Here is a 23,651-nt window from a genome sequence, read left to right on the forward strand (position 1 = left end):
GATGAGTGTTAGTATGAATTTGTTGGTTATGGACAAAGATGTTGAGATCCAAGAATGTCACTTGCTGGTATGGTAAGTGAAACGTACGCCCGACATTCTTTATGATGTCCTGCACCTCACTACTCACTTCCACGACTCAGTTTATCCTGCTGCTCCGTCTTCTGTCTGGCCCTCCACTGCAGCAGCGCAGATAGAGATGCGGCCCAGCGCTGTGTGTGAAAACAAACTATGACCCGCGTAGCGGCGTGATGATGTCATTGCGCTGGCGCCAGAGCATAGTGTGCGCCATTGGAGTGAGTGGGCGCATATTTGTCGGTGGGGTTATACATTATATCTTTGTCTTAAGACACACATGTAATTGTTTATGTATCTCTACAAATGGGCCCATATTTGCCAGTTGGCAGTTGCGGGCCCATTCGTTACGCCATTGCATAGAAGTCATCGAGGAAACTGAGACACAGGCTGCCCCCCAGGACTCCCCACATGCTGCTGGCAGGGGGCCAAGTAATTTGAGATAAGGTTTAATTAAAGGGTTATCCTGGACTATAAAAATTCTCCAGATGCTCCTAGTATGCGTAGTTCATCATCCAAATGAACATGTCTTACTCTAATTCAAACTTCGATTCTGCCCTGTATATATGGTTACATATCATCCTGCAAATGTTTACCATCTCGGCTTCCTCTTTAGCCTCATAGAGCAATCAGACGTACATGCACATCTGGAAATGTGGTGCCCTAGCACGTACATGTACTGATTGCACAAATGGGGTGACAGCTCTGAGTGCCGAGGGTACAGAGACACGAACATGGCTGGCTGCGAAAGCAGGGGGCTTACTGACACGGTCAGCGATCGCTGTGATTGGTCCATTACCGCAAGTGTGCACCAATCCCCTTCCAGCAGCTATTTCTCGGGAATCTCCGTCTCTGATAACTTCATTTCAGTCAGGAAGCGTTTAGAGACAGAGAAAGAGGGTGTAAAGAGAGTGCAGGTCATGTATACTGTTTGTATATGCTGTATGTATGTATATATATGCTATATGTATACACCGTACAGGAGGCGTAGAAGCCCTGAAACAATCGCAAATGCTTTCTTATAGCTAGCATTTGTGATTATTTTCCCCAATTCGCCATTGTCTCGCCAGTGGGTTGTGGCTGACAAGGAGTGGGCTGGAAAGGGGCATTCCTGTCTCGGGGCCTGCGCAATCCCTGCTTCTGGTGAATTTTCACATGTGTAAATTTGCCTGATGTGTTTATTTCTACGCAAAGCCCTGTCCATGACTTTGCCTCTTCATGTATCCAGCTGAACTGGAACAGCGGCGGGTCTGTCATACGCTGAGCGTACAGCATATGATAAATGACCCCCTATGTATTTATATTTTGTGTTTTATACTGCATGTATGTGTATAAAGGGCGAGTGTACATTGTATGTATATGTGTATGTATTATACAGTGTGTGTGTGCAAATTTAATATACAGTATGGGTAGTACCAGATAAACAGATGAAGCAGCACTCCAAAGAAGTTAAGTGAAAATAGTGATGTTTATTCTACCAGGGATGCGACGTTTCGTCTTTTCCATAAAGACATTCTCAAGCATAGTGTGTCAGCGATCAGCTGACTTAAATAGGCGGTGATGCAATCACCAACATGTGTGATAATGAATACAAACAGTTTACATTCAAAGGACTAAATATATTACAAAATCATCCTTTGTAGCAGTGCACAATACATATTAAATATTCACTCAGACATAAAATCACTAAAAAGAGAAATTTATACAGCTATAAAGTCGGAGCACGTGTTACCATGGATACCAACGTGATGTCGTTTGTGTGAGGAAATAAGAGGCGGAACCATCCGTCTAAAGTGCATATTGATAAAGTGTTCAAGTGTTACATAAATGGTACATACACAACAATAGAGCATCTACTCAAAAAACGCAGTCTGACCGGGTTATTGAAATAATCCATATAGGTTCAACACGTAATGTGCGGGACATGCGCACGAGTTGTCTGATTGTACTTCGGCCATCTGGTTTAAGGGCAAACCCCGAGACTCCATGCGACCATGTTCTGGTGGTGGGACTCAGATGCTCTAGACGGGACACATGCTGGGGGTCTCTGGAAAGGTACCAAGTGGTCCATAGGAAGACAGATGCTGCTAGGTTCAGACATCCAGTAGGACCCCTACGAAGACCTGCACCCTACGATTTTCCGCACGGTGCCGCTCCAACTCTTGTGTTTAATTAATATACAGTATGTGTGTTTAAATATATGGATGTTTATATATTGTATATACTGTATGAGTTTGTATAAACCCTATGTATTATTATATAAATGTATATATGAGTATATAAATGTGTGGGTATAAGTATATATAAGCATATAAAAATTAGTGTATGAGTTTAAAACTTTATGTGTGTATATAACATAAATGTGTGTACATGAGTGCGTAAATGTGTGTGATTGTATAAATGTGTCTGTACCAATATGTATAATTTTTTTTTGGAGGTGAAGGGTGGCCCCGTGCGGAAATATGCTATGGGGTCCAAGCTCTCCTAGTTACGCCACTGCATCTATCTATCACTCAACTTCATCTATCTTAGGGCTGAAACACTCTTGCCATGACCAGTCTGTGAGCACAGAATGTGAAAAGTGTCAAGTGCTGTTTGCACTACTCATATCTGTATCCGCTCTTTCTATTTACTTGCTTATCAATCACATACACTTACCGGCCACTTTATTAGGTACACCATGCTAGTAACGGGTTGGACCCCCTTTTGCCTTCAGAACTGCCTCAATTCCTCGTGGCATAGATTCAACAAGGTGCTGGAATTATTCCTCAGAGATTTTGGTCCATATTGACATGATGGCATCACACAGTTGCCGCAGATTTGTCGGCTACACATCCATGATGCGAATCTCCCGTTCCACCACATCCCAAAGATGCTCTATTGGATTGAGATCTGGTGACTGTGGAGGACATTTGAGTACAGTGAACTCATTGTCATGTTCAAGAAACCAGTCTGAGATGATTCGAGCTTTATGACATGGCGCATTATCCTGCTGAAAGTAGCCATCAGATGTTGGGTACATTGTGGTCATAAAGGGATGGACATGGTCAGCAACAATACTCAGGTAGGCTGTGGCGTTGCAACGATGCTGAATTGGTACCAAGGGGCCCAAAGAGTGCCAAGAAAATATTCCCCACACCATGACACCACCACCACCAGCCTGAACCGTTGATACAAGGCAGGATGGATCCATGCTTTCATGTTGTTGACGCCAAATTCTGACCCTACCATCCGAATGTTGCAGCAGAAATCGAGACTCATCAGACCAGGCAACGTTTTTCCAATCTTCTACTGTCCAATTTCCATGAGCTTGTGCAAATTGTAGCCTCAGTTTCCTGTTCTTAGCTGAAAGGAGTGGCACCCGGTGTGATCTTCTGCTGCTGTAGCCCATCTGCCTCAAAGTTCGACGTACTGTGTGTTCAGAGATGCTCTTTTGCCTACCTTGGTTGTAACGGGTGGCGATTTGAGTCACTGTTGCCTTTCTATCAGCTCGAACCAGTCTGCCCATTCTCCTCTGACCTCTGGCATCAACAAGGCATTTCCGCCCACAGAACTGCCTCTCACTGGATGTTTTTTCTTTTTCGGACCATTCTCTGTAAACCCTAGAGATGGTTGTGCGTGAAAATCCCAGTAGATCAGCAGTTTCTGAAATACTCAGACCAGCCCTGGCACCAACAACCATGCCACGTTCAAAGGCACTCAAATCACCTTTCTTCCCCATACTGATGCTCGGTTTGAACTGCAGGAGATTGTCTTGACCATGTCTACATGCCAAAATGCACTGAGTTGCCGCCATGTGATTGGCTGATTAGAAATTAAGTGTTAATGAGCAGTTGGACAGGTGTACCTAATAAAGTGGCCGTTGAGTGTATATAAATATCTCAATGTATAGCACCTCTGTCTATCATCTTTATCATCTTATACCTCTTGTGCCCATAAACTTTTGTGTCCACCCCTCGTTCTCATAGACTGTAAGTTCTTGTGATCTGGGCCCTAACTCGCTGCTTGTACTCTTTAATATATTATAATTGTATATGTCCCGTGTGATTTTGGAAAATGCTACGGAATATGATGGCGCTATATACATAAAGATTATTATTAATATAAGCATCAGAAACAAAATCACAATAGGCTTATTTCCACTTCGTCCCCCATGACAGCCCACCTGGAGGATGCCCCTTGACCTCTGCAGGGACAGGAAGAGGAGAGGTTAAAAGTTCCCTCCCCGCATCCTCCCACCAGGTTTCTTCCTGTCCCTGTTGAGGTCAGGTCAAGAGATCCGGGCGGGCTGGGGTCCTCGGTCGGCTTCGGCCTTCCCTGCTGGCTGCCATCCAGTCCGGGCCGCCGCACTGCGATCTGGAGGTTGTACGTGCGGCGGCCGAAGAAAACCTACATATCCCGGCGTCCTCGAGGTCGAATGACAACTTCCGGCCGCGACCCGAAGTGGCGCCAAAAAAGGCGCAAAGCATCTCTGGAAGCTGGGAAGGCCAGCATTAGCCTCTTCAATGGGGGATGGGCTCCCCATTAAGGTATTTAAAGCGGGCTAGTCACGTTGATCTTAGGTCTAAGATCTCTGTGGATTACTGCCGGTTCTCGTGTCTCCTGCGCTTTGGTATCTCGTTATGGCTGATGAAGCATACCTGACTTTCCTGCACCCTCCAGTCTCAGTAAGTGCGGTAAATTGTGCAGGAAATGGTTTTACGTTATGTAAAAGATCGGGTCACTTATTATCCTCCTATTGCCTTTTAGGAAAAAGACCAGGGGTCTAGGGGAAAAGGCAAGGAGGATAAAGGGGATAAGGCTAGTAGGCCTGAAAAACCAGAAAAAAACAGAGAAAAGCAGAGTAAACAGAGTAAAGAAATGCAATATGTGTTTTCATTCTATGCCCGAATCTTACAGGAAACCAATATGCAAAACCTGTATAGATAACTTTATGAAAGAAGAAAAAACTTCTTTCCTGGATGAACTTGAAGAAATAGTAATGTCTTCAGCAGCCGCGGCTACATCTAGACTTTCCCCAAGTAAAAAAGTGAGAATTGAACCCGACTCATCGCTATCTGAGGAAGGGGAAGATTCTGAGGTTCCTTCATGTTCTATGTTTGAAGGTGATGATCCGACAGACTCGCAGGAGTCAGTTAAAACTGTAGATTCAAGACACCTGTTCCAACTAGAGGAGTTGGACAATCTTCTGAAAGCCATCAGACAGACCCTAGAGATGTTCTTCCTCCCAAGGAAGAGGAATTGTTTGGTAGTCTAAAAGCAAAACGTCAGAGGTTATTTCCTTTAAACGATATTCTAAAGGAGCTCGTATCTGAGGAATGGCGTGAACCGGAGAAAACGATAGTTTTGTCCAAAAACTTCAGGAAGCGGTTAATGTTTGAACCGGAGGAATCAAAGCTATGAGATTCCTGTCCCAAGGTAGACGTTCAAGTCACAAAGATTGTGAAAAAAACGGACCTCCCATTCGAAGGATTCAGCGCAGCTAAAAGATCCTATGGATCGAAAATCGGATTCCTTATTAAGAAAGGCCTGGGAGACGTTGATGCTAAACTTTAAATCAAACCTGGCACTTCCGTAGCAAGGAACCTACTCTACTGGCTCAATGAGCTAGAATCTCACATTAAGGAAGGAACACCGAGAGCAACTATCCTGGAAAATCTTCTGTTACTTAAGTCAGCAACAGCCTTCCTAGCGGAATCCCGCTGCAGAAGGGATTCTGTTTTCTTCCAAAGAAGGAGCTCTTACTAATTCAACCAGAAGAGCACTGTGGTTAAAACAGTGGAGTGGGGACATGCGATCAAAAGCAAAATTGTGCAGCCTACCCTTCTCTGGGGAGTTTGTGTTTGGACCAGAGCTGGATACGATACTTGAGAGAGCCTCAGACAAGAAGAAGGGGTTTCCAGAAAAACCAACGCAAAGGAAACTGCCCTTTCGGGACTGAAAAACCAAAAAGACAGAGACAAAGGAAAGAGGGAGCGCTGGAGCTATCCAAAAGGAGGTATAGGAAGGGGGGTTCTCTTCTCCACTCCCACAGATAGGAATAGAAATAGAAAACAATGACACCAGGGTAGGAGGGTTGTTAAAATTCAGAGAGAAGTGGACAGAAGTTACTTCAAATCCCTGGGTTTTGGATATACTACTCAATGGATACAGAATTGAATGTATCAGTCTTCCTCCTACGAGATATATAGCACCATATTCTTCTTTACATCCCACATTTTGATCTGGCAAGAAGTGTTGTCTTTGTTATCAGCAGGGGTAGTGACTCGTGTTCCAAAAGATCAGGAACAATCTGGATTTTATTCTTCTCCTTTCTTGGTGAAGTAACCAAACGGTGCAAACTGATCGACTGTGAACTTGAAGCGCCTCAACGACTTCATCATCTACAGGAAATTCCGGATGGAGTCGGTAAGATCTGCCACACACATCATTCACAGAGATGCGTTAATGTGCACTATAAATCTAAAAGATGCATATTATCATGTGCCTATTCACCCACTTTCACAGAAATTCTTAAGGTTTTCGGTCTTATCTCCAGGGGGCTCTACACTTCACTTCCCTTAGGCATATCCTCAGCCCAAGAACCTTCACCAAGGTGATGGTAGAGGTAGTGGCATTTCTCCAGCAATGAGATGTACTTATTGTTCCCTACTTGGACGATTTACTTATTATTGGCAAAGACCTAGAGAATTTAATTTCATCAAGAAATTTCACGATAGAAACCATCTGGGTTGGATAATAAATTATCAAAAATCAGAACTCTTGCCAGCCACGATAAGAAAGTTTCTGGGTGTAAATCTGAACTCGAGTTACCAAATGTCATTCCTTCCACAGGAAAAGGCCGTACATATCAGGAAACATATAGCGAGGTTCAGGAGAAGATCCATGATCTCAATCAGAGAAGCCATGAAGGTTCTGGGATCCTTGACGGCGTGTATCTCCTCAGTGGCCTGGTGTCAGGCACACTCCCGGATCCTTCAGAGGTGGATCTTGAAGTCTTGGAACAAAAGACAGGAAAATCTAGACAAAAAGGTCCTGATTCACCCTGCGGTAAAAGAAGATCTCCTATGGTGGTTGGAATAGAAAAACCCGAAAAGAGGGATATTCTGGACAAACAATCCATACGTGTCTATTCAAACAGACGCAAGTCAGAAGGGATGGGGCGCAGTAATGCCTCATCATTTCTCCCAGGGTACCTGGACAGACGAGGTGGCCAGAAGGTCTTCCAATTATCGGGTACTGCGTGCAGTATGGGAGGCCCTTAGCTCAAACCTATCTCTCTTAGCCCACCATCATCTTCTGATTTTATCAGACAACATAACAACCGTATCTTATATAAAAAGACAAGGGGGAACCAGATCTCCGCTTCTGAGCGCTCTAACTCAGCGAATATTTTCGTGGGCAGAGGATCACGTCCTGTCGATATCAGCCACTCACCTAAAAGGTTCAGAGAATATAAAAGCCGATTTTCTCAGCAGGAAGAAAATTCTCCCAAACGAGTGGTGTCTGAAAGAAGAAGTCTTCCACAACCTGGTATCCCGCTGGGGAAATCCTCAGATAGACCTATTTGCTACGAGAAGGAACACCAAGTGCCATCACTACTTTTCGCTAGAAAAAGTTCTCTCTTCCCTGGATCGTTCCCCTAGCCTATGCCTTCCCCCCTATACCCCTGATCGCCAGAGTCCTGGGAAAGATAAGTCAGGAGAAAACGAGAACTATATTCATCTGTCCGAACTGGGTGAAGAAAAGCTGGTACCCGCTATTAAAAAGGATGTCACAGCAGGATCCAATAATTCTCCCGATGTCACGGGACCTGTTATCACAGGGTCTGATACATCATCCGAACCCGGGGAGGTTACAGCTTGCAGCCTGGATCCTGAATCCAGCTACTTAAGATCTCAAGGACTTTCCTATTATGTTAGATCCTAACTTTGTTCCTAAAGTAAATTCTAACTTCCACAGGAACCAGGAGATTATACTCCCCTCCTTTTGTGAAAATCCGTCCTCTGAGAGAGAACATGAATGGAACTCTTTGGCCGTAAGACGCTCTGTTATCAGGTACATAAAAGTTAAGGAGCCTTGGCGTATGGATCATAACCTCTTTATCCAATTTCAGGGGAAAAACAAGGGGAGGAAGGCTTCAAAGGCAACAATTGCTAGATGGCTGAAGACGGCGATATCCTTATGTGGTCCACCCCTTCTATATTCTCAAAGCATTACAGACTGGATTTACCATCTTCAAAGGACATAGCTTTCGGACGCAAGGTTCTGCAAGCAGTAATCCCTCCCTAAATCCTTACTTATTTTGTAAATCTCCAGGTGGGCCGTCATGGGGTAATTCCATTTCCATTAGTCCACCATGACGGCCTATATATAACCCACCCTAAAGTAAAGTTTTTGCTGTCTAGGTTTGCGGATGAAACTTTGTATGTGATTATAACATACCGTACTAATAAAACTGTTGTATCCTCCTCAAGTGTGGTTATTTTGGAATCACTGGCGGGAGGATGCGGGGAGGGAACTTCTAACCTCTCTTCTTCCTGCGCCTACAGAGGTCAAGGGGCATCCTCCAGGTGGGCCGTCATGGTGGACTAATGGAAATGGAATTTCAGAGGCGAAGAGCCCTGCAGCCTTGCAGAGAGGGGTAAAGAAAAACCCTAATAGATAGGAGAAAGTTCCACAAAGTTAAATATCACTGTAGCCCTCCTCCAGTGGGGCTTTATGGCAGAGTCTGTCGACGATATGCAAGACATATAAAAAGCCTGCATACAGTTTGCAAATAAACACACGAAGGACTTCCATAATGTAAGAAATAAGATTCTCTGATGAGACAAAGATCAAACTTTTTAGTGCTAATTCTAATCAGTACTTGTGGAGAAAACCAGGCACTACTCACCACCTGCCAAGTACAATCACAACATGGTGGTGGCAGCATCATGCTATGGGTCGGGGATGCAGCTGCAGGGACAGGACGACTGGTTACTATAAATGGAAAGATGAACGCGGTAAACTACAGAGATACCCTAGATGAAAACCTTTTCCAAAGAGCTCTGGGCTCGACTTAAGATTTACCTTTTGACAAGACTGTGGCCCTAAGCACACTGCAAACAAAGAAGTGGCCTCAGAACAACTCTGTGGCCATTCTTGATTGCTCCAGCCAGAGCCTTGACTTAAATCCAAGAGAGGATCTGCAAGAAAGAATGGCAGAAGACCCCAAAATTTGCAGGAAAGTGATTCCAAGAAGAATCATGGCTGTTCTACTCAATAATGAATCAAAGTGTATGAATAGTTATGGCCATGTCATAAGCTTGCTTGCCACATACAGAGTTTATATAGAAAGAGTACTGATCTCTGCTAGCAATGGAAGAAACATGCTCTATAAGTATGTCATGTGTACTTTCACATTAAAGCATGCCACAAACACTAGAAAAGTCATGAATAAAGTTAATGGAGTTTTTTACAATTGGGACTCAAGCTTTAAAAAAAAAGTTTTTTGAAAGTTAGTTTAGTTACGCTTTAAGCATTTCTCCCAAAATCTTTTTTGTTCAAATATAGTAGCTTAGCAAACCTGGCAAACACGCTTTAAATATTGAGAACATGTATGTTGTCTAATTAATAGCTGTACATGAAGCCAAGAATAGATTTAAAATGTTGTTACCTGTATATGAAGGTGCTGCTAAGGTCAAGTGTTTCACTTGTGTAATCACGGAGTATGAAAGGAAAAACAGGATATTGCATGAGGTCATTAAAGGATCGTCCAGCATGTTTGTTCAAGTGAGTAAGATATTCAAAGTTTGTTATCTGTCCTGAACACCAAAGCTGTGTCAGAGCTGTAATGTTTCCATACTCCAACAGATTAGGAAGATTATTGGTCAATATGTTCTGGTACACATCATCTCGAACCTTAAAGAGAAAACATAATATTTTTAGAATATGAAATGAATGAATATGAAACTAATTCTCACATTATATTTTGCCTACCATTATTTAACATTTCCCGACCACCAGGATCCCGTCCTTGAAAACCCATAACATTTCCCTCTGCATGTGTGCATTTGTGTGTCATTATGTCCTGCCAACCAGGGATGATAAACCATTCCAACACACCGTCCACATAGAAAGATAGGACACTACCACTAAGGATAGGAAAACTACAGCCAGTATTTAGTTGTCACTGTCATGTGGTTTTCACACGACTGTGGTGGGAAGAGGGCTCAGCCTGTGAGCCCTCTTCCTACACTAACTGCACCTCTGCACTGTTATTCACTGTTATTACCAAAAATACAGCATTTCACACATATACCGGTGATTCCAATCTGTCTCTATCAGTCTTGGTGTATAAAATTTCAGTTGCCACAGGATCTGACCATTACTTTTTAGATTTTTATGGTCGGACAGGTCAGATTCTTCTCATGAATTGTTTATCCTATATATATATATATACACACTCAGGGTGCGGTCACACGTCGCGTTTACCGCATGCGTTAAAAAACGCATTGGAATAGCTGGAGAGTGATTTGCCTAATTAAACACCTCTTAACACTTGTGTTTACAAAACGCATGCGTTAACCGCGATGTTAACGCATGCGTTAACAATGCGTTAACAACCGCATGCGTTAACCGCGATGTTAACGCATGCGTTAACAATGCGTTAACGGTTGCGTTTTGTAAACACAGGTGTTAGCAGGTGTTTAATTAGGCAAATCACTCTCCAGCTATTGCAATGCGTTTTTAAACGCATGCGGTAAACGCGACGTGTGACAGCACCCTCACCGGCCACTTTATTAGGTACACCTGTCCAACTGCTCGTTAACACTTAATTTCTAATCAGTCAATCACATGGCGGCAACTCAGTGCATTTAGGCATGTAGACATGGTCAAGACAATCTCCTGCAGTTCAAACCGAGCATCAGTATGGGGAAGAAAGGTGATTTGAGTGCCTTTGAACGTGGCATGGTTGTTGGTGCCAGAAGGGCTGGTCTGAGTATTTCAGAAACTGCTGATCTACTGGGATTTTCACGCACAACCATCTCTAGGGTTTACAGAGAATGGTCCGAAAAAGAAAAAACATCCAGTGAGCGGCAGTTCTGTGGGCGGAAATGCCTTGTTGATGCCAGAGGTCAGAGGAGAATGGGCAGACTGGTTCGAGCTGATAGAAAGGCAACAGTGACTCAAATCGCCACCCGTTACAACCAAGGTAGGCAGAAGAGCATCTCTGAACACACAGTACATCGAACTTTGAGGCAGATGGGCTACAGCAGCAGAAGACCACAGGAGTGCCACTCCTTTCAGCTAAGAACAGGAAACTGAGGCTACAATTTGCACAAGCTCATCAAAATTGGACAGTAAAAGATTGGAAAAACGTTGCCTGGTCTGATGAGTCTCGATTTCTGCTGCAACATTCGGATGGTAGGGTCAGAATTTGGCGTCAACAACATGAAAGCATGGATCCATCCTGCCTTGTATCAACGGGTTCAAGCTGGTGGTGGTGGTGTCATGGTGTGGGGAATATTTTCTTGGCACTCTTTGGGCCCCTTGGTACCAATTGAGCATCGTTGCAACGCCACAGCCTACCTGAGTATTGTTGCTGACCATGTCCATCCCTTTATGACCACAATGTACCCAACATAAGATGGCTACTTTCAGCAGGATAATGCGCCATGTCATAAAGCTCAAATCATCTCAAACTGGTTTCTTGAACATGACAATGAGTTCACTGTACTCAAATGTCCTCCACAGTCACCAGATCTCAATCCAATAGAGCATCTTTGGGATGTGGTGGAACGGGAGATTCGCATCATGGATGTGCAGCCGACAAATCTGCGGCAACTGTGTGATGCCATCATGTCAATATGGACCAAAATCTCTGAGGAATGCTTCCAGCACCTTGTTGAATCTATGCCACGAAGAATTGAGGCAGTTCTGAAGGCAAAAGGTGGTCCAACCCGTTACTAGCATGGTGTACCTAATAAAGTGGCCGGTGAGTGTATATATATACATACACACACACACACACACACACACAACTCATGGATGTCAACATCTCTTATCTCTCTTTTTCTGTGTCAGATAATACAATGTTCACAAGCGAAATTAAAGTGTAGGTAAACCTGTACCCTGATAATCTAATCACATTGTCAGCACACAGGGTTCATAATTTGCCTGCTAAAAGAGTCCCCATCCATATGCTGGAATTTACACTGACCAGCACTTGAAGCTAAAACAGCAAAAATACTAAGTAAAATTGTATCGTAAGGGGGTTAAAAATCTTTATTGTGTAAACATCACTAGGGGGTTATAGTTTGAGAACTTCTTTCATGGGCAAATGCCATTAAGGGGATGAATTTTTCTATTTACCTCATTTGAAAATCAAAATGTGAACATTTCTTGAGAGGCAGTTTCCAAAACTGGGGTAATTTGTTAATGTAATGTTTTGGAATCTCAGCAGCTCTGCAAAATGCAGCATCCTAAAAAAATATCAATATTTAATATAGCTTAGGTAGCATGTTAACTTTACTCTATGAGCCAGCTAATTAGGACACATTAAGGCTGCACAGAGGAGTAAAGCAGCTAAATTAAGAATGTATGTTGTAGTTCTTGTTTTTGTATGTGCAATTACCTTTGTAATGTCAAAAGCCAGCAACAGAGTTCTTCCATTTGTTAAAAAAATCTCTACAGCATTATCTCGCAACTGCCACCAGCGTTTGTGAACTTCTTTTATTTCTTCATAAGTCCAGGAAAATGAAGCAGGTTCCGATTCCCCAAAGAGTAGCTGTCAACATTAGAAAAATATCGTTTTAAACATTTTGAAATAAAATATTAAAAATAAACAAATAGTGCTGAAAATACAAACAGGTATAAAAATATCAAATACCGTATATACTCGTGTAAAAGCCCAGTTTTTCAGCACAAAAAATGTGCTGAAAGTCCTCACCTCGGCTTATACACCAGTCAATACAGCACAAAAATAATAAACTTTTATACTCACCATACGGCAACCCCGATTCGCAACACGACACCCCGATGTCAGTAGGGCTCCTCTTCTGACTTCTGCGCCTGTCTTCTTTCTTCGGGAACATCCCGCAGGGGGCGGTTATGTGGCCGCACCCTGCCTGACATCAGGCACGGTGAGTATATAAGTTAATTTTTGTTTTTTGTTGCTGTTGGGCTGACTGTATACTACTGGGGGCGTGCTGGGCTGGCTGTATATTAATGGGGACAGGCTGGGCTGGCTGTATACTACTGGGGGCAGGCTGGGCTGGCTGTATACTACTGGGGGCAGGCTGGGCTGGCTGTATACTACAGGAGGCAGGCTGGGCTGGCTGTATGTTAGAGGGGGTAGGCTGGGCTGGCTGTATACTACAGGGGGCAGGCTATAAACTACTGGAGGCTTGCAGGCTATATATTGGGGGGGGGGGGGTGACCAATGCATTTCCCACCCTCGGCTTACACTCGAATCAATAGGTTTTCCCAGTTTTTGGTAGTAAAATTAGGGGTCTCGTCTTATACTTGGGTCGGCTTATACTTGAGTATATACCGTAATACAAGAACTACAGGCGGTCCCCTACTTAAGGACACCCGACTTACAGACGACCCATAGTTACAGACGGACCCTTCTTCCCACTGTGACCTTTGGTGAAGCTATCTGGATGTTACTATAGTCCCAGACTGCAATGATCAGCTATAAGGTGTCTGTAATGAAGTTTTATTGATGATCATTGGTCCAATTACAGCAACAAATTTTGAAACTCCAATTGTCAATGGGACAAAAGAAATAAAATTGTCTAGAACTTCAATTATAAAATATACAGTTTTGACTGACATACAAATTCAACTTAAGAACTGCCTGTATTACCAAATTGAGCACAGAAAATAAAATACTTATGAGGTGGCTGTGCAATGAAAATAAATGATGGTTTAGGACCCACATTTTAGTGAATCCACAGGTCAGGGCATTGGAGCACCTAATGTGAAGGCACCTAACGACCCATAATGTAAAATTATGTGATAATTGTCCTTTGTCCTCAAAATGCAAATAATAGATATTTTAAAATGTGACAGTTGTTGCCTAGCTTTTAAAGGACAACCATCAAGAATTTGCTTTTTAACTTTTTTTTTAAACCAAATAGCAAAACGCATCACTATTTAACTAATTCTTTTTATTAAAATAATTGCAATATTTAAAAGTAATGTATACAAATAATCACATTAAATTTGGTATGAATGGTTGTGTTTTAAGAAATAAATCAATAGTCAAATCTATACATTACATCCATCAATATGTGATATGAGGACAGGGCAAATTTGTGTCCATGAATAAATGGCTATAAATATAACTATTTTGATGTATAAATAAATAAAACTAAAAAGGATATGAGGCATGGGGAGTTCTATGTAAATAAATGAATAAATCAAATGCTAATGAGTTACAGTTTAGTAGGGCTTGGTTAATTGAGTGACTAATAATCAGTAAATAATAACAATAGAACATAGGAACCTTAGAAGACCTAATGCAGAGGCAGCTAAAAAGTAAAATAAAAGTATGGAAAAGGCAACTGGAAGGTAAATAAAATATGGAAACAATACTCACTAGGAATAGACTCAGACTAAGCAGTGTGCCTGTTTCGTGGTCTCAGTACTTTATGGGAGAGAACTGTGGATTAGGGATCACTTGCAAGTGCCACAGGGGAGAGCTGTGCATGTATGGAGAGCTTAGAGACAAGACAAAGCATGCAGTATGCAGGGTGGTAATGTAAGCATGAGTATATGAAACAAACCATATTTTTAGTGTTGGACAGTGACAGTACAACAGAGAAAGTGAGTGATATGAGGAGAGCATTTATAACTGTAAATGTAATACTGCCACATAGGACCACAAATGTAAAGGAAGTCTAAAAAAATGTGGACAAGGAGAATAATCATAATATTAAATATATACATACAACGTAGTAGATAACATATAGTGACACTTTGTACAATATTCAAAGCATCGTTAAAATGAAATAATTAATATACACATTAATAAAAATATATCATTAAAGCATTTAATATGCAAAAGAATAAGAAGGGTAAACAAAGGGAATGTCCATAATTACCCTTCGTTAATAATAATTATAATAATTGCTTTATTTATATATTGAACACAGATTATGCAGCACTACACCGAGCTTGCCAAATCGGTCCCTGTCCCCAATGGAGCTCACAATCTAATCAACCTACCAGTATGTTTTTGAGTGTGGGAGGAAACCTACACAAACACGGAGAGAACATTCAAACTCTTTGCAGAGTTGACCTTGGGACTTGAACCCAGCACCCCAGAGCTGCAAGACTGTAATGCTAACCACTAAGCCACCATGCTACCCTAATTTATGTAATAAAGGGAGGTTTTCACGAGGTGATTGAGGCCAGTTGGGGTCTAAATGGAGACCCAATAGGATTGCACAGATTTTGGTAACATGTGGTTGCAATGTGGCAGTATCACATTTACATTTATTATTACACTCATATCATTATAATTGTCTGTCTCTGTCGTGTCACTAGATAAAGCTATTATTTCAGGGTCTCTTATCATCCAGTTTTAATATTTATTATCATTACTATCATCATTATGATTATTCCTACATTCCCTCCAATAAGGTTCTGAGAAGTGCAGCAGAAAATCTATAACTTTTTTATTTTTCCATGTACAAAGATCTGTGTGGTTTATTTTTTGCATAACAAATTATGCTTCATATTTAATATTCCATGCCCTGTACTAAGAAGTGGGAAAAAAATCCAAATGTGGAAAATTCTCCAAAAACTGCATCTGCAACAATATTTTTGTGGGTTTGGTTTTAATGGCTTTCACTGTGTGCTCCAAATGACATGCCATCTTTATTCTTTGGGTCGGTACAATTACGGGGATACCAAATGTATATAACAAAATTAAAACTTGTGCACAAAATAAAAAATATTTTACAATCTTCTAACATAATAACTTTTTCATACTTCGCTGTACAGAGCTTTGTTAGCTATCATTTTTGTGGGAGGACCTGACATTTTCTTTCCCACCATTTTGGGGACCGGATGAGCTTTTGCTCATGAAACATTTTTATGTTCCAAAATTCGAATATTTGGGCGATATTTTCCCTGACAGGGTTTAATGCTGGGAATAACAGATATCATATTTTGATTGATGGGTAATTTTTTTTTTTTTTTTACTTTTTATTTATTTATCATGGTTATGGAAAGTATTTACACCCCATTACATTTTTTACTATTTGTTTTATTGTAGCCGTTTGGTAAGATTAATATTTTTTTTTGCTCATTCAATGTACACTTTGCACCCCAGCTTGATATAAAAAAGTAGATATCTTTGCTAATTTATTAAACATGAAAAACTGAAATTTCACACGGTCATAAGTATTCAAAACGTTTGCTGTGACACTTATATTTAACTCACATGCTTTCCATTTCCTTCTGATCTTCCTTGAGATGGTTCTTCATTGGAGTCCTGCTTTGTTTAATTAAACAGATTGTACTTGTCTATATAAAACCTGAAAGTTCACAGTGCTTGTCAGAGCACATGAGAATCATGAGGTTTAAGGAACTGTCCAAGAATCTTAGAGACAGAATTGTGGCAAGGCACAGAGAAGACACATCGGTCCTCCCATGAGCCGAGTTACAAATCAATTTAACTGGGGGCCATTGGGCTCCCCATCGCTGTACCCCTCAGTTGGTGGAAGAACCTACCGTCAAAAAGGGAAAACATTCCTTTCCACAATGAATCTTAAAAGATCCACCACAAACCTATTGTGTCACAAGTACTGTGTTCCCATAGTACTTAGAAAATATTTCATACCCTCACATCCCTTGGATGTTTTGGGTCAGGCTATTAATGCCCAATTATATGGGCCTCCTTTTCAGAGTGGGATAGCCCTTATGGACTTTGGGCAGTCCATAAAATGTTGCCATTGTTGGAAAGGATGGTAATAGATATTTTACTTCCTGTTCACTTATCAGATTGTCACTCAGTGCTTGTTTCAATAGTCTTTTTAGTTCACTACGGAATTTCTCTGTAGGGTTTACTGATAGAATTCTATACCCATTTGCATCAGACAGGATCCTGTCACACATGGTCTTATAATCAGAGTGCCCTAATAGAACACTGTAGCCCACTTTGTCCGAGGGTGTGATAATAACTTCACCATTTCACTCAAGTTAAACTAGTCCCTTTCTCTCCTCCGTGCATAAGTTGTTTGTATAGCCACGTGTGACATGATCCAGTTTCTCAAGGTCCTTAGTGACAAGGTCCCCAAATAAGTCAATGTGGGTGGATATTGCTGGATATGCCTGGCTTTTATTTTTTAACGTGGTAAATGGCCCTCTTCCTGGTTCCCTTTCAGACTTCTGTAACAGCAACATTATTGTGTCCATGTCACCCAGATCGGACTCATTTAGTCCCAGTTCAAGACAACGTTTCCGAACATTACATTTAAAAAATGTCTTCCGCTTTAATTTTCTAGCAAATAAGTGCATATCTTTTACCCATGAGAATGGATCAAAAAGAACTGAAGGTACAAAGGATAGACCATTTTTGAGGAGGTTTATCTCTGATTCACTTAGGTGGTAGCCTGATAGATTTATAATACATGTATCATCCCCCTCCTTCCTATTTATCCCAGAAATTATTGGGTCTGACAACCTCTCAAACAAAAGCCTGAGATTGGGGGATTGTTGGCTACAAAACTACCATAAAGTATTTGCCCTTCCTCTTTGTCTACCCAAAATATTAAATAAGCATTGGAACATACTATTGAAAGACCCAGGATTACTTTTAGTAAGGCCACTAGTATAAAGAATGTAATCGCTCCCAGTAAATTACGTAAGATGGTTAAGAGGTAAAAAAAGAACATACTTTCTAGCAGCGCAGGTACAGCATTTCAAAGGATGGGGGGAAGAAATTACCGAGGGAAAGGCTAACCCCTGCAAGTACATTAATAAGCTTGTGGACAAAGCATAGGACACCGATACATGCATTAGAGACAAAATTTGGTGGTGGAAAGGTGTGGAGAAAACCAACATTTTCCTTATGAATAAAGTGTGGCAGAAAACTAAAGCAATTATGGGAATTCCCAAATACACCCGGAAATCTGGTAAAGGGGTGAAAACATTGAAACATTTATGCATAGATGATGGTCTTTTGCTCAGCTACAAGAAGATTTCCAATTGCAAAATGGCTGGTTTTACCAGTATCTACAACTTTGATTAGGGAAGAGCCTATTGAAGAGGGCATTAGCGGGGCATTAACCCCTTCACGCTCCGTGGCAGATATATCCGCCACGGAGCGCAGTGACTTAGCACTCAGTGGCGGATATATCCGCCACGGCGCTTATGCCGGCTCGGCTCTGGATCAGAGCCGAACCGGCATCGGGAAACACGGGGTGCCGGCTGTAACTAATAGCCGGCACCCCAGTGTAACACCCGCGATCGGAGTTGTCTCCGATCGCGGGTGCTTAACCCGTTAAATGCCGCGGTCAGCGCGACCGCGGCATCTAACATGCATCTGGGGTGTCTTTCCCCCACGATCGGCCCCCCCGAACCGTTTTCGGGGGGCGCCGATCGTTGCTATAGCAACTCTGGGGTCCGATCTGGACCCCAGAGTTACTTGCAAGAATTGCCGGTAAGATGGCGTCTGTGACGTCATCTTACTGGCACAGTGCCAGCCAATGCAAGTGTATAGGCTGACACTGATAATACTCTGCAATACATGAGTATTGCAGAATATTATCATGAAGAAGCAATCAGAAGATTGCTTGTTCATGTCCCATGGAATAAAAGTGAAAAAGTAAAAAAAAAAAGTTATTCAATAAAAAAATAAATCACTAAAAATGCCCCAAACTCCCAAAACATATAAAGAGACATATAACTCAAAAAAAGTCTAAATCATAACACAAACCCCACATATATAGTAAAAATGCCTATGCTGTGATGTGATCAAGAACAAAATGACATCATTTATTTCGAACTATACTAGAGAGACATTCAAAATTAAGCAGAACTTATCATGTGCGTCTGACTAGGTCATTTATTTGGTGGACTGTGTCTGTGGCCTACAGTATGTGGGGCGTAAGATTCAAACTCTATGTATACGCATGAATGGCCGCCGCATGAATGGCCACCGCATGTATGTGTATGTATATATATATATATATATATATATATATACACACACATTTTTATGATCGCGATCATAAAAAAAGTATTAGGGAAATATTTTGGATTTTTACCTTGTGGTAATCTTATATTTGTTAGGCTACATTCACACTGCCGTTGTCCGCCGTACTGTAGCATAGCGGGCAACAGCAGCGCGCGGGAGAGGAGCCTCTCCATAGGAACATATGGCGCACGGCGCCGTACTACGGAGAAAGATAGGACATGTCCCATCTTTTTCAGGGGTACGGAGCGGTACGGTGCCCTTGCGGCAGTGTGAATGCAGGCTATATTCAGACAAACTAGTGCCCGCCGTAACGTAGCGGCATACGTTGGCTCCGGGGACTCTGCTCACTCCCACCCCTCCCCATAGCGATGCATGGCGCACATCGTCGTATTCCGGGGAAAGTTGAGACAAGTCCTATCTTTCGCCCGTCTATGGGACGGTACTGTACCGTACCGCTCCCGTACAGTGCCAAGCGCCCATTGCTGTCTGTGATGGACATATATATACGGCGTATAGAAGTCAATGTAGCCTTAGGCAGATAGCAAACAGACAGTCTAAGGTTTATGAATCTTGAGCTACCTGCACATGACGAGGAAATGAGGACGTGTGCTAGCACACGTCCTCATTTGCTTAAGTATGATCAAGCACATGGTTGTGAATTTCACAGCCCCTTGCATGAGCTGAATGCCCAAGAAGCAAAAGAAATGGAAGGTCATATTTGCGTCCAGGGCAGTCACTTTCAATGGCCCTTGTTATCATCCCATATACCTGCACACGTGGTGTTCAGAAAGCAGTAGTGGATTACAATTCGGGTGGCAACCTGGAACCCAAGCCTTCTTGGGGGCCCATGGTCACACAAACCACACACCAAATTTTATATTCAGAATGACCATCACCCATGAAATCCTTGTACATCTGTTACTGCTTTCAATACACATGTACAGGACCCTTGAAAGTCCTCCAAAGGTCCTGAAATCGCAGATTGAAAATATGCAGAAGGGACTTACCCTTAATTCCCAAAAAAGACAAATAACAGCAAGCAGGGAAGGTGAATAAAGAATGTACCAGCTAGACATAGCATGCTTAAATTACTTACACTTGATTCCACTTGATCACCTGAAGAGTCCTCAACAAAATACATGCCACTTTTTCCTAAAGCCAAATTTAAGATAGTTAAAACAAAGACTTAATACTCAAATCACAATTAAGGGCATAATAGCCTCTCAAAGCGGAACAACATTTAAATTTATTGGTCATAATTAACTTCTAATGCAAAAAAAAATTCACATAAAAAATTTAAAAATAAAAACAATAACCAACCTAGTAAGAGTTCTCCAACTGTTTCCCTTGATGGTGCAACATTAATGCACCTCCGATTTACCCTGAAATAGAATGTAAAATAACAATTACAACCTAACCATTAGGTGGAGCCAAAAAAGTTGTGTGTCCTGAAAATCTGTTTTACACTACAATAAGGAACACAAGTGTTTCTTTACTTTTGTTCAGTAGATGGAGAGAGAAGTTTGCGGCAGAGACCTTCTCTCCTTCATACATAATCCTCAATGCAAAAAAAAATAGTTTGCACATGTATGGTAAAGCAGGTAAAAACAACTATTAAATAGTGCGCTGAAAATCAACATACAACTCTGCTAGAATGCTTGTATCTCTTAAGGGACATCTACCACCAGGATCAAGGATTGTAAACCGAGCGCACTTACATGCTGGAGTGTGTCCCCTCTGGTAGGATCTGCTCTTCTTTGAGCTGCCTAAGCCCTTGTTTTTAAGACAAAAAAAGGTTTTAAAATTAAGCAAATGAGTGGGCTACAGGCTTCATTAACACCTATGGAGCCCAGAGCCCCTCAGGCTTATTTGCATAACACCAGGGCATAAGAAGATAAAAAGGGCAGATCCTGCCAGGCAGAGCACACATCAGTAAGTGTGTTTGGTTAACAGTACTTGATCCTGGTGGTAGATGTCCTTTAAATATGATGATGTTGGGATTGCAATAAGTGCAAGTGAAATTGGTGGTTAGCACATCTCTGAGCATGTAAAGGAGGACCAAGGGACCACCAATAAGTTTGTTAAACTCAGTTATAGGGGGAGAGTTAGCATGTGTTTGATTGGCTTAGGTTATTGTTGGATGTGTCCATTGGGCAGCACGGCTAACAAAACTACGGCAGGTTCTACCAGGCATAGTTTTACGAAAAAGCTGCGGACATAGTCACAGTTTGATTGCAAATCCTTGCAAGTGCACAAGAATTTGCTTTAGAACTGATTCATGCACTTCTAAAGTACCTATACTCGAGTATAAGCCGACCCAAGTATAAGCCGAGGGCCCTAATTTTACCACAAAAACCTGGGAAAACCTATTGACTCAAGTATAAGCCGAGGGTGGGAAATGCATTGGTCACAGCCTCCCCAGTATATAGCCTGCCGGACTGTGCCCTATAGTATATAACCAGCACCTGCCCCCCAGTATATAGCCTGCCACCCCATATCCCCCCTATATAGCCAGCCCCCTGCCCCAATATATAGCCAGCCCCTGCCCCAGTATATAGCCAGCAGCGTGGGAAGCCAGAAAGGTGAGGTTTGATATATTTGTTTTACCCGATTATAAGCCGAGTTTGGGTTTTCAGCACTTTTTTTTTGTGCTGGCTTATACTCGAGTATACGGTAATTGTTCTTCTTTGACTCATTATAGTAACCAAGAAAATAGAATAGAAAGGGATTTAGAGAATCAAGAATGTTTACCTTATAAGTTCACTTGCTGCTTTCTCTTTTACAGTAGAGGATAAAGAGGAATGTGTTTTGTCTTCAAAAAAGTAAGACAGGGGTAGCTTAACAGATTCTGTAACATAACAGGAAAATGTAATAATTGAAAACAACAGTACCACACAAAACAAATATAGAAATATATTGTGCTAATTGGCAATAATTATGTGTAGATACATAAAAATTCTCTAACTATGACAGTGTTGATTCACAGGAATGCAAACAACTCTTTAAGGACACAGCCCAAAGTGGCCTTTTTTTATTTTTCCCTGCTCAAATTCCAAAAGACATAACATTTTTTTGCGGTAAGATTTGTATTTTCCAATGGGTTAATTTTTACAGTAAAAAAAGCATAATGATTCAAATTTATTAACTCCTACCTGCAGCAGAACAAAACCAACAGTTTCGCAACTTGTTTTTTTAATTAAGACTTTTACACAGTTCACTGTATAGTATAATAAACTTTGATGGAATTATTCAAACATGTACATTGTTTTATGTTTCTATACTTAAGCAACTTATCACCATATTCTGAGAGCTATAGCGTTTTTAACAGGCAACCGTACATGGCAGACACGTAGGTCTTCATTAGACCTCCAGCTGCTATGACAACCCCCTGGAACCCTGCAATCTCACTCCTTAGATGGCCTGATTGTGCTTGATAGCGGCAGTTAAGAGGTTAAACTGGCCTGCAAGGAGAGATCTCACACTAACAGTGCCAGCACAATCCTGGCAACAAATTAGAGTTTCCAATTGCGGCAACGGGCCACTATTTTGTCCAGTGTTGTTAAGCAGTTAAAAGAAATCTACCATCAAAATCAGGCATGATAAACCAGGGACACTTACCCATATATGCAGGCACCATGACTGTGGTCATCTTCTTGCATTTGTTATCCATGGCCTCCTTCCATGTAAAACTTTGAAAATTATGTTAATGAGCCAGAATGGCTCCTGGGGGTGTTATCGGCCCCTTTTGTGCTGCTGTGGGAGGGGCTAGTGTTCGTGCACAGTGTAACCACCTATGCGACTGAAGCACACAGGGACTCTGGTAACACCATACTTTTGGCATTATTCTAAAAGTTGCTTTTAGACAGAATAAGACCATGGAGACCATATAAGAAGATAACCACAGTACTACTGGGGGCATGGCTGGTGGCTACCAGGGGCAAGGCTGCTGGCTACCAGGGGCAAGGCTGCTGGCTACCAGGGGCAAGGCTGCTGGCTACCAGGGGCAAGGCTGCTGGGTGAATTACTGCTGCCTACTGGGGACATTAAAGTGGCTACAGGAAACATCACTGTGACTAAATGCTTCTGTGTGCATGACTACAGGGGCATGACTACTTGCTACTGGGGACATTGGTACCGAGGGCATGGCTGCTTGCTACCGGGGCATGCCTGCTGGCTATCGGGGACATTGCTACTGGGGTCATGGCTACTAGGTGCTTGATTACTGGGGAAATTACTGCTGGCCACTTGGGACATTAATAAGGCTACAGGAAACACCACTGTGACAACTTGGGGCATTTTTATGGCTATCACTGTCACTATTGGCTTCTGTGTGGCATTACTGTGACTAATAGCGTCTAGGGGCATCACCATGACTACTGGT

General features: G+C 42.0%; 1 protein-coding gene across 3 annotated transcripts in view; it reads right to left on the reverse strand.

Annotated features, from left to right (window-relative positions):
* Window positions 1–23,651, reverse strand: part of LYST (lysosomal trafficking regulator) — a 511,246-nt gene that overhangs the window by 110,520 nt on the left and 377,075 nt on the right. For all 3 annotated transcript variants that reach the window (XM_072141114.1, XM_072141113.1, XM_072141115.1), the window contains exons 34-38: window positions 22,022–22,118; window positions 20,591–20,652; window positions 20,367–20,422; window positions 12,692–12,844; window positions 9,731–9,975 (exon numbers count right to left, since the gene is read on the reverse strand). In XM_072141114.1, coding sequence (XP_071997215.1) covers window positions 9,731–9,975; window positions 12,692–12,844; window positions 20,367–20,422; window positions 20,591–20,652; window positions 22,022–22,118 — 613 coding nt within the window. The remainder of the gene's footprint in view (window positions 1–9,730; window positions 9,976–12,691; window positions 12,845–20,366; window positions 20,423–20,590; window positions 20,653–22,021; window positions 22,119–23,651) is intronic.

This window comes from Engystomops pustulosus, chromosome 3 (assembly GCF_040894005.1).
Source record: "Engystomops pustulosus chromosome 3, aEngPut4.maternal, whole genome shotgun sequence".
NCBI lineage: Eukaryota > Metazoa > Chordata > Amphibia > Anura > Leptodactylidae > Engystomops > Engystomops pustulosus.